General features: G+C 42.9%; 1 protein-coding gene across 1 annotated transcript in view; it reads right to left on the bottom strand.

Moving 5' to 3' along the window:
* The window catches only part of URB1 (URB1 ribosome biogenesis factor), an 801,240-nt gene that overhangs the window by 742,082 nt on the left and 42,553 nt on the right, over window positions 1-16,605 (bottom strand). The window contains exon 3 of the mRNA XM_085623119.1: window positions 11,029-11,180. Coding sequence (XP_085479245.1) covers window positions 11,029-11,180 — 152 coding nt within the window. The remainder of the gene's footprint in view (window positions 1-11,028; window positions 11,181-16,605) is intronic.

Raw genomic sequence — 16,605 nt, 5'->3', positions numbered from 1 at the left:
AACTTCCTTGCTGCTAGAGCTCCCATGATTTTCATTTTTCTTTATCTTTATCTGCTACAGTGCTTTGAAGTGGCATATGTGACGTGCAGCGCTGATAAAAGCCCTTTACTTAAAGTAAAGGAGAGACAGATGCAGACAACCACAGATGGGTAAGAGCTCATGGATGTCAAATGCTGAGTTGCACATCGAAAAACCTTCACCCATTAAAGTCAAGTCACTTTACTTTGTTAAAGCAACACAACACACAGAAGGAAAATCCACAGCTGCCAACAATTCCCTCATAAATGTAAAAAAAACTGAAAGAAGGGGCCACTGCAGCCAGGAAAAGAGCTGATGAACGGGGAGAAAGAAGGGTGAAGTATACCAGCTCAGTCACTGCTCACTACAAAGATCCGCGATTAACCTGCAAGATCACGTGTCTGAATTAAACAGGGGGCTGACTTAATCTTTTATATGTATAAAGTTGAAATCATATTTTAAGACAAAACAGTAGTTGTGGGAGGACAACAGAGGAGAAAGTGGGGAAAACAATGTGGAGCAGGCAGGCGGCACAAGGGAGCGAGGAACACAGGTGGTGGGTTCATACATGTAAGAATCCTGCCCCTTTAGCAAAGCCAATGGATAATGCAAACAACTGAAGGAAGCCAATCAGACAGGTCTGCATTTTAATTTGCACTCCAATCATGTTCCCAAAACTGTAAGATTAAACTAAGAAGCGCTGAGGAGCTAGTGAGAGCCAGCAGAGTGTCACTTCCTCTGGAGCATGGGTCCTGTGTGGCGGATGGGAAACAAAGCAGAGCGCTCCACGTCCCTATGGGAAGGTGGGTGACCCGGGATATGTGTACTTAACCGATATCTTGAGAAAAGGAGGGGCCTGAGCAACCGGGTCACAGCAGAGGAAAATGGGAGTGAAAAACAGTGGTTCCCCAGTAGCACGGTCGAAACCGCTTCTCATAATGGCACACCTTGGGTGAGGGAAAGAGGCAGTGGGCTCGACAAACGCAAGCAATTTAGGAGCAGCTGCTCACTGCTGTCAACAAAAGAGCCATCACGAAACCAGCACTCTCCCCACTCTGCACCCAGACAAAACGTGCACTCGGGGGAGAAACGTGCAGCTCTGACAGCAAAAGAATACCTGAAACTGACAAGGATTTAGAGCTAAAGCACGGTAGCCGCAGGAACAAATGTGCAGCTTACAGGGGGAGAGAGTCCTGAAACTGTAATGAAGAGTTTGTCACAAAATTAATGAGTAATGGAAGTTTCTTCATCGGGCTTCAGAGGGACACAAAACGTGAAAGTGCACTGTAACCTTAACTCCACACTTGACTGTCCGTGCCGAGCGCTGAACAGCGCTGTGTCTGATGGTTTCATATACAACCCGATGTGCTCTCAAACTAGTGTCTGCTGAATGTGCACACAAAGAAACACAAACGACGGTGGGTGGGTGAGAGAAGAGGTGTGGTGGAGGCTCAGGGGCAGAGGGTAGGGGTCGTTTATGAAACAGGTAGTAGTTGGTAGGGGTGCACCAGAAACGGCCTGGGGCAAAGGGGCAAACACAAGAACTCGTGTGGAGTGTTGGAACACAAAAAAAAAGCTCCATAAACAGGAGAAGTGGAAGGACACAAGTACTTGGTCTATGCTTGGGGGGAGGGCCAATCACAAGAAGAGGACATGCAGCAGGCATGGCTTAATAAATAAGAAGCCAATGAAAACATGAGGTTATAAGCCTACTACATGTAAACAACTTATCCTGAAGTTTCAGCGCACGAGCTATCTAGTCAAGACCTAAAAAACAAATACACATGTATATATATATACATCCAGAATGGGGACATGGGTGTGTGGAGTTCACAAGTACAGGTCTTTACATTTTCGGGTTTGAGTAAACCTCTTTTTTTTTTTTGTTTTGTTTTTTTTAATTCATCATCACCAAGAATTACATTTAATGATACATTTCATTATGCAGTTTCGTCAGAAAGCAAAAAGGAAAAGATAAAAAAGAAAAACAAGACATGATTAGGCCAAAGATTAATGAAAAGCTAGCCAATTGCCCCCACTCAGAACGGAGAGTGTCATTATTTTAATCTTTTTCAAGCCTCTCTTTCCAATTAGCAATAGGAGCCCAAATCCGGTTCCCCATTTGCCTGGTCTTCCATCCTTTTTTATCATACAAGGCTTTTTCTAATGTATATATAGCTAATAATTGTGATAGCCATTGTTGAAATGTTGGCGGATTAGGGTCTTTCCACATTGTAGCGATACAAAGTCGGCTCAAAGTCATCGCTATATATATATAAACTCAAATTGGGGTATTTCTACACCATCCCGAGTTACACCCAGAACCATGACCTCGTTAGTTATAGTAATTTTAATCCCTAGTGCTCTATCCAAGAATTGCTCTATTGAGTTCTTAAATAAATCCAAGGCCGGGCATGCACCAAACATATGTATAGTATCTGCCTGTGTTGCCTGGCATCTTGGGCAAGCCACTCCCGTTGTTCCACCCCATTGAGCAATTCTATGTGGGGTGTAGTAGAGCTCGAACATGGTCTTATATTGCTGGGCTTGTAAGGTGGCTACTCTCAACACTGAGTTTAATAGCTTGAACGCTTTTTCAACCTCGTTCCCAGATAAATTCAATTTAGTGTTCCATTTTTCTATAACCTTTGCGCAATCGTCCTCCTTATGCCTGGTAAATTCCCCGTATACCTGGGATATTGAGCAACCCTTCTTATATCTTAGGATTTCCATGATTTCTATTATTGATATCCCCTCCCTGTTTTTTTTAACAAAGCTGATCTTATTTGAAGGTATTTAAAAAAGTCCCTACGATCTAAGCTATATAACTGCTGTGCTTGATCAAATGTTATGAAACCTGTTATACCCATAAGGTCACCAATCATTTTTACCCCCATCATATCCCACCTCTTCATAACTGAATCATGAAATACCTCTGGCAACAGCTGGTTATTAAATAACGGTGTGTAATAATTCATCCTCCCCATTTTCATTTTCTTCTTGACAGTTGACCACACTGCCATTGCCGCACCTAAAGTCTTGAACTTGACCTTTTTGTAATAGCTACCTTCATTAAACGAGAGAAGCCACTTATTAGAGTCCCTAATCAATAACTCATATATATCAGGGACGCTCTCTCCTACTCTCCACCGATCCTCCACACTTCCACCCACTAACCCTCTGATATATTGCAGGACAGTCGCCCAGTAATAAACCCTATAATCAGGTGCCCCCAGGCCTCCTCGCTCTCTCGGTAACGACAGAAATTTCAATGCTCGCCGCGTTTTACCTTTAGCCCAAATGAAGCGATTTGTGAGTCCTTCTATTTCACAAAACCAGTTATTATTACATTTTAATGGAATGGTGCGGAACAGATATAGTACTTTAGGCAAAAAGATCATTTTTATTAAATTGCATCTACCAATTGTTGTTAAATGTAGATTATTTAATCTATCTAAGTCCCCTTTTGCCTTTTTTAATACTGGCCCCAAATTCATTTCCACTACCTTTGAGAGATCTGAAGTTATTGTTATCCCTAAATAAGTAGCTGAATCTGTAATTCTTTGATCCACCATCGTTACCTTTTTGTTGATTACTATTTGAGTTTTGCTCTGATTTAATTTATACCCCGAGAGTGCCCCGTAGGCCATTGCTTCCCTTTCTATTTCTAGCAGCGCTGCTGCTGGATCCGTAGATGTTATGGCTAGGTCGTCGGCGTACCCTAAAATTTTTGTTTCAAATCCATTCAAAACAACAGGCAGAATATTATCATTTAATTCTATCTTTCTTATGAAAGCGTCTATATAAAAGGCAAAGAGTAGCGGGGAGCAGGGGCACCCTTGCCTGGTACCCCGTCCAATCTTTATTATCTCGCTCTGCTCTCTCATGATCCTTAATCTAATCGTGGGGTTCTTATATAGAGCTCTCAGAGCCCCAATACAGACACCTCCTATGTTTGCCTTCCCCAAAGCCGCCCAGAGGAAGCCCCACGAGACCCTATCGAACGCTTTTTCAGCATCTAACAAAATTAAAGCCATAGGGTCTCGTGAGGCTGCCGTCCCGTCAAACAATGCACACACTCTTCTAGTATGGTCCGCTGTACCCCTGCCTGGGATAAACCCATGCTGTCGGGGGGAGATAATCTTGCCTATGACTGCACTAAGGCGATTAGCTAATATCTTAGAGTAAACCTTAGTGTCGCTGTTCATCAGACTTATAGGTCTGTATGAGCCGGGATCGGTTGAAATTTTGTTCTTTTTTAAGAATACCACCATAGTTGCTTCCCCCCAAGACTCGGGAGGTGTCTCCCCTCTTTGCGTAGCTACCATTAATTGATAGAAATCCTCTTCTATACTAGGGAGGAATTTTTTATAAAATTCAAGCGGTATAAGATCGGGACCCACAGCTTTCCCAGCAGGCAAATCTTTAATTGCTGCCCGTACCTCTTCTATCGAGAAATTGATTTCCAACTCCGCTCTATCCTCCATTGTCAATTTCTCTACTTGCGCACTTTCTAAATAATTCTCTATTTCACCGCCTGCAGCGCCACTTTCAGGATTAGGATGAGGCAAAGATGGCGTCTGACTAGTGGCAATAGAGAACGCTCCCGATGCCAAAAAATGAGATGAGGCTTTAAACGGTGCATTAAGGTTACATACCCCATGGAAGCAGCCCCCAGCGCAGGCGATCTGGTGTCAGCGGCCAAAGGGTTGATTCACGAACTTCTGGCGGCGGCAGCGACATTGTTTGCAGAGCTCCGAGAATGGAGAGCCGGGCTGGGAGCCAGGCTGATATCGGACGCGGATAGAGGAACAAACGTAGCGGGCAGCAAAGAGAGCAGAGTCAGCGAAGCTGAGAACGGCAAGAGAGACGGGACCACTGCCGTTGCTGAAGGAACCAGGGGAGCAAGCAGAGCACCGAGAGATCGGCAATACAGCTTACGGAGTGCATCTCCTGGAGAGGAGCTTGCAGGCAGTGTAGCCGATTCAGCGTTTTCACCGAGATCCTCAGGAGCAGCCAGCGGCACCCCTAGCAACACTTCCAGGATGCCGCCAAAAGCAACGCGAGGGGGAAAAGGAAGAGTCCCGGATCCAGAACAGATAAGTAATAAATTTCTTGCGTCCCAGAAGGGTGTGGAGAAAGTCAAGACTATCGAGGTTGCTGAAAATGGCGAGAAACCTCCAGGTGAGAGCGGGGGTGCAACATTAAACATGGGGGCCTGGAGTAACATTAGGGGAAAGAAAGTTTGGGTGCCAGGTTTAGTTGCAGGATCGGAGACCTTGACAAGCAATATTCATATGGCCCGGGTTGCAAATCCTGGTGGACATATAGGAGGCACCAAATCCATCGTGGGGTATTTTTCCCCCATCAGCCAAGACACTACAGACAATATAGCTAATACAGCTAATATTGGCAATATAAACGACAAAACCGTGTCGGCCCTGGAAAAGAGAAAGAGGGAAAAAAACACGGCCGCCCGCAAAGGTAAAAGCAGATACGCAAGAAAATTCGCGAAAGGTCCCTGAGACGCAGGATATTAACTCTGAGGTGCAGTGGGGAGAGATTATGGATGGTCGTGAAATTGAAGAAGAGCTCGATAAGGGAAGCACAGAGTTGAACCCAGTGGTTCCTTTAGATCAAGTACAAGGCCGAGCAGACCTCCCTGGAGCTGAAGGAGTAGAGACGATTAGCGCGGAGAGTACAACAGGCACGCCAAATATGGAAGTATTATCAACTAAGAATCTGATTCTGGAGGCTGTCGCAAGCAGCGGCCCCAGTGGTACAGAGGATAACGTAGATGCAGCTGACAATTTCTTTTCAGTGACTGATGGGACTGATGGGTCTGAAGATCTTTTATCTGAGCTAGAAAGAAGCGATGAGGAGGCCTCTACAGACGCCAGTCTTGGTCTTAGCTCAGGGAGTAGCAGAGTCTCTTTTAAAGAAAAGGACACAGCCATTAGAAGAAAGAGGCTCTCAAAACGACAAAGAGATACACAGTCACAGGAAAAAGCGTCTAGCGGGCAAAGGCGTGTAAGCGGAGGGGGTAGCGCAACAAATCTAAAATGGGATTATTCAGCTACCCAGGAGGTTTATCCGGAGCCACTGACGCAGGGGGATGTCGGAGAGACAGAAATGGAAGCTCCTCCGCTGCAGTTGATATTAAATTCGATAAAACAACTCCAGGAGGCAACGAAGATGGAGGGTCGGAAAAATCGGCTCGCAACCAGGAGTCTGCAAGGCTCAATTAAAAGAATAGCCAAAATTTGCTCAGACACAAAAACGAAGGTATCCCACCTAGAGGACCGTATTAGCACTATGGAAGATCGACACGCAGAAGACACTGCCAAGGCGAAAGGACACGAACAGCAACTCTCTGACATCCAATGGAAATTGGAAGACTTAGAAAACCGCCAACGGCGGAATAATATAAGAGTTCTGGGTATTGAAGAAGGAAAGGAAGGGAACGATGTGAGAGCCTATGTATTGAAGATGCTGAAAGGAGCCTTTCCTGAATTGAGCCATTGGGACTGGGAGAAGGAAGTCCAAAGAGTACATCGATTCCCAATGATGATGAAGAGGAAAGAAATACAGGCTCAGGCTCAAGGAGGAACCCAGAGACCACGAGCTATATTGATATTTTTTGGAAACTTTTTACTAAGGGAGGAAGTGTATGCCAAAGCCTGTCCCAATTCTAAACGCTCATTCGAAGGCCAATCGTTCTTTACAACCCCAGATTATTGTCATACAACAGTAGAAAGGAGATGGAGACTGAGAGAGTTGCTAGATCCATGCCATCAAATGGGATTACAGGCTTATTTGATGAACCCGGCCAGGTTGAAGATTATATATAAAAACACGGCCAGAGTATTCACTTCTGAAATACAAGCAAAGGCATATATGGACACATTAAAAAAAAGATTAGTACCACTGCTCGATGCAGGAAATATAAGAAATATCATGGGCCTCATGGTCATGCAGATCTATTCAAATATTGGTGATGGGGGAAGAGATGACAGCACAATGGACTTTGGAGACTGTATGAAGAGGGAGAAAGAATATTCTGCAGGACAAAAAAAAAAAAAAAAGAGGGTATAAAATAAAGGAGGGGTATAATAACAGAAGATGAAACGGATGATATTGATGTATAAAGCACCGGGGAAAAAAAAAGATAAAGGATCTAAGGCTTAGGGGGGCTGACAGTCAGACTCCATCACAGAGACCCATTGGTCTGCTTGCCTCATTGGGTGGAGGGGAGGGAGGGGGGGGGGGGGGGGTTACCTCACGGGGGGCCCCTGTAAGAAGGGTGGGGAAGGGGGGGGGGTCTAGGGGGAGAAAAGAGAGAGAAAACGACATCATCACCAAGAAATTATACAGAAGGAGGAAGAAGTGGGTTAAGTGGGAAAAAGGGGAAAAAAAAATTAAACTTTATGCGGATAGTCACAATTAATATAAATGGTCTGAACGATGCTAAAAAACGGAGAGAGCTGAAAGAATACTTTAGGGCAATACACGCCGATATTGTTTGTGTACAGGAGACACATATTGAGATATCTCAAAAATTCCTACTAGAGCAACTAGGATATCAACTTTTAATTTGTACAACGCAAGGGTCTAGGACGCGGGGGGTGGCTGTATTGGCACGGGGCGGCACGGTGACAGTAAAAAAAAAAAAAAGGCAGATCCCCATGGCCGATGGGTCATAATAGAATGCAAGGTACAAGAATTTGTCTTTACACTATGCTCCATCTACGCTCCAACAGTTGATGATCCAGAGGCCTTAGATCATATTAACGCACAATTGACAAACTGGCCTATGCCGATTATAGTCTGTGGAGACTTGAATATTAACGGATTATATGGTCTGTGGAAAAACGATCCAATTAGATTTACAGGTCGAAAAAAGAAAAGTCATAGGGCACTAATACAGATGATGCAGGATAACGGGCTGATGGATATATGGATATATGGGAACAGCAAAATACTGGGGGAGGGGGAAGTACCTATTATTCTGCGCCACACAAATCTTTAGCTAGATTGGACTATTTTCTGGTATCATCAGCATTGATGATGATCTCTAAGGTTAGAAAATTACCACGGGTGGTATCAGACCATAGTCCTCTGATATTAGATATTGCCATCTCAAATCAACAAAAAGAGAGATCTAGCTGGACTTTCGAGAGAGCTCTGCTGCTTGATTCTAAGTATGTTACCCTGATGGATAGCTGGTTAAAAGAATATTTAAAGATAAACAGAGGATCTGCTTCTTCCAGAATAGTTTGGGATGCTATGAAGGCCGGCATAAGGGGGGAGACTATCAGCTTTACATTGAAACGAAATAAATTAGAGAAAGAAGAAATGGAGGGTAAACAGAGATCAGTCGCTGCCATTAAAGAGGAATTAATTAAAGCAATTGAGGCCAGACAAGAGGTCGCAGGAATACTACAAAGGGTGGCAATAGCAAAGGCAGCTGTGGGTGAGTTGCTCGCAGCTAAAGCGGCCGGAAAATATTTGGCGTGGAAACAGGATCAATACGAGTTTAGCGAACAGATAGGGCGTATTCTAGCTATCAGGACACGACAGGTGGCCACTAAAGGAGAAATTTTACAGGTCAACTCCGTGGCAGGGATAGCAGCGACAACACCAAGGGGGATATGCTCTATTTTTCAAGAGTTCTATCAGAGCTTATATAATCCTGAAAGGGTATGAGTAAACCTCAATCAACTTTCTGGTACTGGTAACACCAAACAGGTTTCCAGTTGTGGGGGCCTTTAAAATATTATTCCTACCGAACACCTTGTTGATTTACAAATTAAAATACTATCTTGGTGCCTCTCTGTATTTCAAATCCATCACTAGAGTATCCAGCACTATCCACACATGATGGGGTTATTTCATAGAATACAAAGCGCTCACAGATGCGCTCACAGACGCCGGATGGCAGATACTTTAATTTCACAATGTTTTCTTTAATTCTTCAATTTATGTAATTCTTCAATGTAGGTTCAATTTTGCCAATTTGTATATACTCAATGTTTCCTCGATGCACAAGATATTGATTTCCCTTTATAAAGAGACATAAAGAATTTTCCTTTACATCAATCATATTCCACAGGTTTGGAAACAGAACCATGTGAAGCCTTGAGAATGCAAATGCATTAAGTAGTGGACTGATCAGTAAAAAGTCACAAATATGAAGATCCCCTAGAAAATATACTTTGCAACAGTGTGGGTACTGTTTACTAAAATGCACAAGTTGATCCTTCTCAACAAATGACTAGTCCTCTGCAAGCCTGGTTTAAGCAGTTTGCGGTAATACTTTGGAGAACATTGTGCTTTTGTTTAGGCATTGTTAACCAAATGATGATCTCTTGAGCAACTTCTCCGGTGATATAAAGAAACTCATTGATGCCGGAGGGCTATGGAAAGGCTGATTTTGATTATGGTGGTGCATTATAACATGCACTATCCATTAAGTGTCTTGGAGCTGAAACAGAATTAATAGTGTGAAAACCAACCCCAAGAAACTCCAACAGAGATCAGGGGGACAGCCAGAATTTGAAGGCTTACCTACTCTTCAAGAAGGGTCCATGTGTAGAAATATAGAGAGATGGTCCACAAACTGACCACAGCAATAGAGAAAGCCCTAACCCAATCCTTACTGATCAAGTAGCTGAGATAAGCGTTAATTTCAAAGAGGTCTGCACTCGGCTAATTCACACCCAAATCAAACAACTGCTGCCACACCTCTGCTAGCAGCAATGGAGACAAACGTTGACAGGCTCTGTAAAGAGGCCAACAAACTCATACGTGCAATGCTGATTGCAGTATTGTGATTAAACGCAGGAATGTATCTACTAGTATTGGCAATCATGCAGCTAGCTACTGGAAAGAGCTTATTCAAAGACTTAAAATAAAGGCTCCTGAAAAGATTTTAATAAGTCTGAGTTGATCACTTGACTTACTGTTGCAATGCAAAATGATATTGACATAGAAGAACCGGTCATGGGAACAAGCAAGTTTCCCCGATTGTAGTCTACGTGGAATTAAATCAACCTTGTGAGAAATGTTTGAGTTTACTTGGCAATGCACTTAACAGTATCTTGCAAATGCACTACAAAGAAACCATCTTGGCATGAAAACCAGGCTGAGTTCCTGGCTGAGCCTAATCATAGCTAGAAGGCAGGAAGATCATGGATACATTTCTGGTAATCATGATCCCAAAGTACAGTGTGAAGTACACAAGGAGGAAAACTGATTTCTTAGAGGGTGCAGACTGATAAAAAGTAAAACATTCTGATTCTATTCCCCATTGCAAACATATCATCACAAGTATATCTGCCCTAAAGTTGCTTTGTGGTCTCATCGAATATACAAATTATATAATGTAGCACAACAGCATGTGCAGAAACACCCGACTCAAAGAAACTGGGAAAGACCAAAAAGGGAAATAGTATTATGTAAACAGAACGAAATAAGACCACACACAGAATGACCACAAAAATGCTCAAACTGTTCTGTGCTCCATTGTGAGCCCATGCCAATGGAACGCTTGAAGGTCATTAAGAGGGAGGCTGATGCAGGACATCAACTATAAACCAGCTCTGCCCCCATGCTGAATTCCCCCCTCATTTAGCTATGGCAGAGCTTCTGAATTCTCAATTATAGACCCACAGGAGGCTTCATAAATTGACACTCCTGGGCAGCACCTCAGACACCTTTAAGGCTTCAAAGATCTATCCTCTTTGAGGCCGGCCTTCGCCCACTGTGTAAACCATAGCCAATATAGGAGAAAAACTCAATGATCTCAAATCACTGGGATGAAACTCTGTGTGTCAGGGTGATGACTTTATTGATTCCTGAAAAATAAAAAATAAATGCTGGCACAACATTTTCACTGAAAGTGCTCCCTACATGCCTGTGGAGCACCTCTGGTGAAAAGACCTTCATGAAGCAAGCAGGGATAGCAAGATGTGGTGGGCAATCTGCAAAACTCACAAGGATGACACTTACCTGTGACTTCCAGAGTACAAAGAAGAATAAAGCAATTTCATGTAAGCATTAATTATCTTTTTGACTATGTTCATTCCCACCACACTGAAGTGTGAAAGATCGCTGGCTGTCCGCAACAAAATGACTTCCAAGGATTGGAATATTAATAGCATCTGAAAAGTAAAATGAGTATATTAATGACACGTGTTTTCTTTTTTCAAAGGCAGAACAATGGAGATTTAAAACTGTTGTGATATACTAGGCAAAAACAATAATAAATATATACATTCTTATTGTGCAACTCTCTCAACATAGGAATTATTCATCATCAATTTAAGAGGCATGCTGAGCTAATCAAACAGTGTCTGAATAAACATTGCAAAAACCAAAAAAGAGAAGCATATAACACACATTCACTATATCCAGTGTGTTCCCGAAATCTAGTTCAATCACTAACAGCAAACTTGTACTCAACAGGACTTATAAATTGCACCAAGGAGGACCACTGAGGATGGAGATGTAATAACAGACCCAGCATTGAAAAGTCTAGTGATGCTAGGCAGGGGGATGGAAAAGATTGACGCTAATCGTTTGTCCCAGTTGAAAAATTCTCCTGACACGTGTTTATCCATTCAAGAAGTGAGGTACGATTTGCTTCACGACATATCTCAGGACTGATGCGGGCTAGAAGTCAACTGCTTTTGGTGGGAGTTGTAAAGGGCTAATCTGGATATGCTACAAAGTCAGGTTCTTGTACAGAGGTGGTCGGGAAGAAGAGTTCCTGGTTTTGTCAAAATCATGCATAAAGTTACAGTTAGGGCACTCCTTCTTCTGTTCCATGGCTGCTGAGGGTCGAACGCAGTTAGTCTAGCCTGCATTTCACAGAGATGAGTCTTGCATCTACATCTGGCTTACCTCCATTTCTATTTTCTAATCTTGGACTCCATTTTAGTGTGTCAACCACTTACCTCTTCTTGAGAGGACAAAATGTTGACTCCAGCAGGAAAAGGTTTGGCAAACACAATGCAGATCTTGCCTAAGTGGCTACTGGTATGAGGATGAACTTTACAGCCAAGCCACACACACACATCCATGGTCACTGGTTCAGAGGACCTCCTGATGCTGAACCAGAGAACTTTCCCAGCAGGCTGGTTATTAGCGGAGGGGTGTAAGTCAGCATAAAGAGTATAACAAGCATTTACAATGCAATGGTCTCGGCATTGGTAAAGTTAGAGCTATTGGCATTGCTCATGACATTATTTTTGCTTGTTTTTGTTTTTAAAACATTTAAAGAAACGGCATTGTCATGAGCAATGCCAATAGCTCTAACTTTAACAATGGCGAGACCGTTGCATTGTAAATGCTTGTTTTGTAATACGGGTTGTATATGGTCACTGACTTGCATTGTAATAACTTAGATTTTAAGTGGTAGGTAGTACACAAAGGTGGCGTTCAGTCTGGGTTTTTAGAACACTTACATTGCATTAGTTGATGGTATAAAGTATACCCGATTTTAAATCACAAAATGTATTGTTTTTACGCCACATTGACAATTTTAACAGCCAATCTAACAGCCGCATTGTTGATCGTTCTTTATGCTGTTAGTTTTGACAGTATCTGTTTATTCAGTGCAAGGTGCCTTTGCAATAATTCTACAATTGGACGTGAAATTGATCGAATGTGATTTCTGATGGTCCAATGGAAGTATCCGATCTCTATAGAATTAGTAGTACCTCAGGCCAACACATGGCTGCGTTAAAACCTTTCACTGTCCTGGAATAAATGAAAGGCAACGTGTGTGAACTTTTTTTTATCGGAACTCTATCGTGACTTGCTGCTTTAATGCATTGTTATTTGAACGAAAGATGCTTTTTAAAATAAAAATATTTTGAGATTTGTATTATTGATGAACCGTAGGACTATGAAACTTGTTAGCTCAATAAATGGAAATACATAGGAAACTAGGCCGCCAAGCTACAGCCCCAACTATTCAATAAGAAAACAATCAAACAAGCAAAGTGAAAACTCACGGTCCAAAAGTATGGATATTAATTTAACAGGTAAAAATATAAAACTGCTGTCCGTCAATTACCGTACAAACAAGGACGTCAAGGAAGAAATTATCCATACCAGTTATTCTTTTGTGACCAAGTTCCTGGACAATGAAAACATGCATTACGATCACCTTACTTTAGAACATTCCGCTGCCTCTAGTAAAAGACCTCTAATTTGCTAAGAGGCTGCGGGGAGTATTAGTCCATGCATCAAATGTCCACTTTAGTACAATGGTCGAAATATGGTCAATAACGGTGGGGCTTTAGTCACGATTTGTGGTGCAGATGTCACACGTGTAAATTTTGCCTCACAACACAAATTAGAGGTTGCGAGAAATCATTAGGTCTCAGCGTTGTATGTCACGGAGATTGTCTTAGACCAACTATGTGTTCTCGGCCGAAATGTAATCTGAAGCTTATAAAACGTAAGGATATTTATAAGCGATGACAAAACAACGTTAAATTAAGACGCTCTAGGGAAAAGTGAAAAGCAGGACGACACTCATTGGCACGCAGAGGTTTTAAATGTATAACAATGACACCTTCCTTTCTCTATAAAGGAAAGTGCTGTTTTATAAATGAAAAATGCAAATGCACATCACCATGAAAAAGATTATGGGATAATCTACAATGATGGGCAGGCTTTGCATATAACAAAACGAATTCTATGGAGACAGAAGCAACTGATCAACCGCCATAACCTTCCCAAACACCATAGCTCAGCTGCGTAGGCTTTCAAGACGCTGCCTGTTGGTTAGTTGCTAGGTCTCTTGCAAACGCCGTTGCCATAAAAGGGAAGAGGTAGAAAAAAAAAGGGGGGGGGGGTGTAGGCCGATGAATCTGCAGTTTGCATCACACTCATTAGAAAACGAACAGTGTAAACAAGTGATGCATTTCAGAATTATTCAAAGAGCTCTCATTTAGAGGTCCCTATCAAGATTACAACTAATTTTAAGATTTTGTAGCCAGTCAGATGTTTTGTTTCAACCTTGCCATTTAATAGAAAATTAACTTCCAACGTAGTCCAGTAAAATCATAGAATGTTGCGCTCTGTTGTAATCGAAAGGAAGCTCTATGGCAGCCGCTTTTCGAGGATGCGGGCCTCCTGTGCCAATAAAAAAAAATCCAAAAGAGTCATAATCCCCCAAAAGTGCCAGCAGTGCATAAGAATTGGGTGGCGACTAGATCTGAACGTCTAAAAGAGTTACAAAACGGCAGTTGGAGAGTCCTGGGACAGACCCCAGCCGTACCGTGCTTGTTGGAAGAGCTAATTAGCTGCTTGGGTGAACCGTCACCTGCCCACCCGTGAGCGAACAAACACAAAGAAGTTACCATTCTGGCTGCGGACCGCCTCCCCCGAGGTGCGCTCGCCCAGCACGGCCAGAGGCCCTTCAAAAGCCGCCATGTCCAGAATCCGAAAAGAAAGGAAGGGAGGACCCGGTAGGTTGAGCAGAGCACGCGCCGAGGAAGGGTTGCGACGTTTCAGGAGGAAGTGGCGCAAACATGATAAATCTTGCCCTACGGCCTATCGACGTGATAGAAACTAGGTTCTCTCGAAGGGTTAATCCTTAGCAACGACGAAAAAGTCACGTGACTAGGTCGTATCCTGCTCTGCGTCAGTGCCTAGTACTTTATAGAACTAAACGGACGGCTGTAAAAAGGTAGAATAAGCCTATCAAAATTGTTGCCAGTTGCGCATGTTATTCAAACTGAGAGCCATAGCATCCGGGAACATGCGCCGACTGGCAGAGGCATACCAACCGTCCTTCACGAACCTCAGCGAAGAGTTGCCGCCACATAAAGCGCCAGGGAAGGGAAGGACTGCAGCATTCAATAGTGGAAACAGAGTACCACGAATGTGTGTAACGCCGCCGCTGCCTTTCTCCGAGGCGAAGCAGATATGCCTTGGAGAAAGGCGGCGGCGCTTTCAGATTCGGGGGCGTGTTCTCCTCTTGCCATTGGCTGGAGGAGATAATCAGAAAAGTTGAAAAAAACACGCCCCCGAATCCGAAAAGGACGGGGCCTGTTCGGAGTGACGAAGCTCTTCTCCAATGGCTGGCCAGCATTCAAGAAGCCAGCCAATGGAGAAGAGGGGAGAAGAGGGGCGGGTTCAAGCCCCTCTTCTCCAAGTCATTAAATCTCGGAGCGAGACTGCGCAAGCGCAGCCTTCGAGCAGAGACCTAAAAAGCATGGAAGAGCAGAAGGTCAGCTATTATTTCTGTAGTTCGAAGGTACTGGAGACAAAGTATTTTGAGGGCCTTGTAATGTTTTCTTAACCACCAAACTAGATAAGAGAAACTGATGGGTCTGCTGTACTGCTTTTTCTTGGATACAGTAAGGTCGCTCAGAGGTCTAAAGATATTGTTTTGCAACTGGCTCGATAGCCAAGGGATGTGAGAGGTAGGCGGAGTGGGAGGATGGGAGGCTGTGTGCATGTGATGGCAAGTGTGATTAATTTTGAATATGCAAAAAAAAGCAAGGCAGCTTGTGTTACTAAATCTTTGCATTAGAGGGGCAACAGTAATTGTATTTTATTTTCCAATATAGGAATTGTTGAAGTTTTGCTTGATAGTCGTATTTTTATCCACTACCCACTCTCTTTGAGAACCATATTAGTAAATGGCAGAGGCGAGAGACCATTGTGCAGTCTTTTATGAGTTGGTTTCTCATCTTCTACTACAAATCTTGACAAATCAAGTAAAAGATTTCAGCTATTGCCGCTGACTCCCAGTACAGACAATGCCAAGTTTATTTCTGGCCTTGTGAAAACGAGAGGCGCAAAAAGGAAAAGGAGGTGAGGGTTCAGGAACTAAGCTAATTCCATGAAGAGGAGATCGCACGTTTACGCATAGGCAATAAAAGGTAAAAACTCAGTTATATCGTTATAATATAGGTCTGGAGCCCTATTTGATTCTAAAGGTCATAAACATATACCACTGGGTATATATAGGACTATAGGAGTATTATCAGATTGAGAAACACCAATTAAGGCCAAGTGGGAGTCAGAAATACAGAAAGCGGTCCCGGAGGATCAATGGAATGACATCTCATCTAGAGCAGCCAAATCTTCTTCATAAAGAAAACACATAGGTAGTAAGTTACAGCTGGTATTCCACCAAATCTAGACCAATTTAAATATACAAAGGCAACCCAAAATATTAATGGAGCGAATAAGGACAAGAAAGTGATACATATATGATAGTGGTAATCATGTGGAATATCCAAATTTGGGAAAGGAGGTCTGGGCCCTAATTAAAAAGTGCAAAGTTACCATTAAACTGAGAACTTGTAGATATGTTACTTGGACCTGAGAAGATGATTATATTTAATCAATGAACTCGGATATGGGAAAGCGATCACACTTATTCTTGTGACTGCATCAATGTAAGTCCCAGTGTTTCTCCTGTTAACACTACATGGATCGAGATTTAGAAAATTCCAGCAACGGAACAGAGGACGACTTTACGATTTACTATGGGCCAGATGTAGTTGGCCAAATAGCGAGCGCCAACGCTGAAATTCACAGAATTTCAGCGTTTGTGAT

The sequence above is a fragment of the Triturus cristatus genome, chromosome 8 (assembly GCF_964204655.1).
Source record: "Triturus cristatus chromosome 8, aTriCri1.1, whole genome shotgun sequence".
Classification (NCBI taxonomy): Eukaryota; Metazoa; Chordata; class Amphibia; order Caudata; family Salamandridae; genus Triturus; species Triturus cristatus.
Note: the sequence above shows the minus strand (reverse complement) of the source record. Positions and strands in the feature narration are given on the sequence as shown.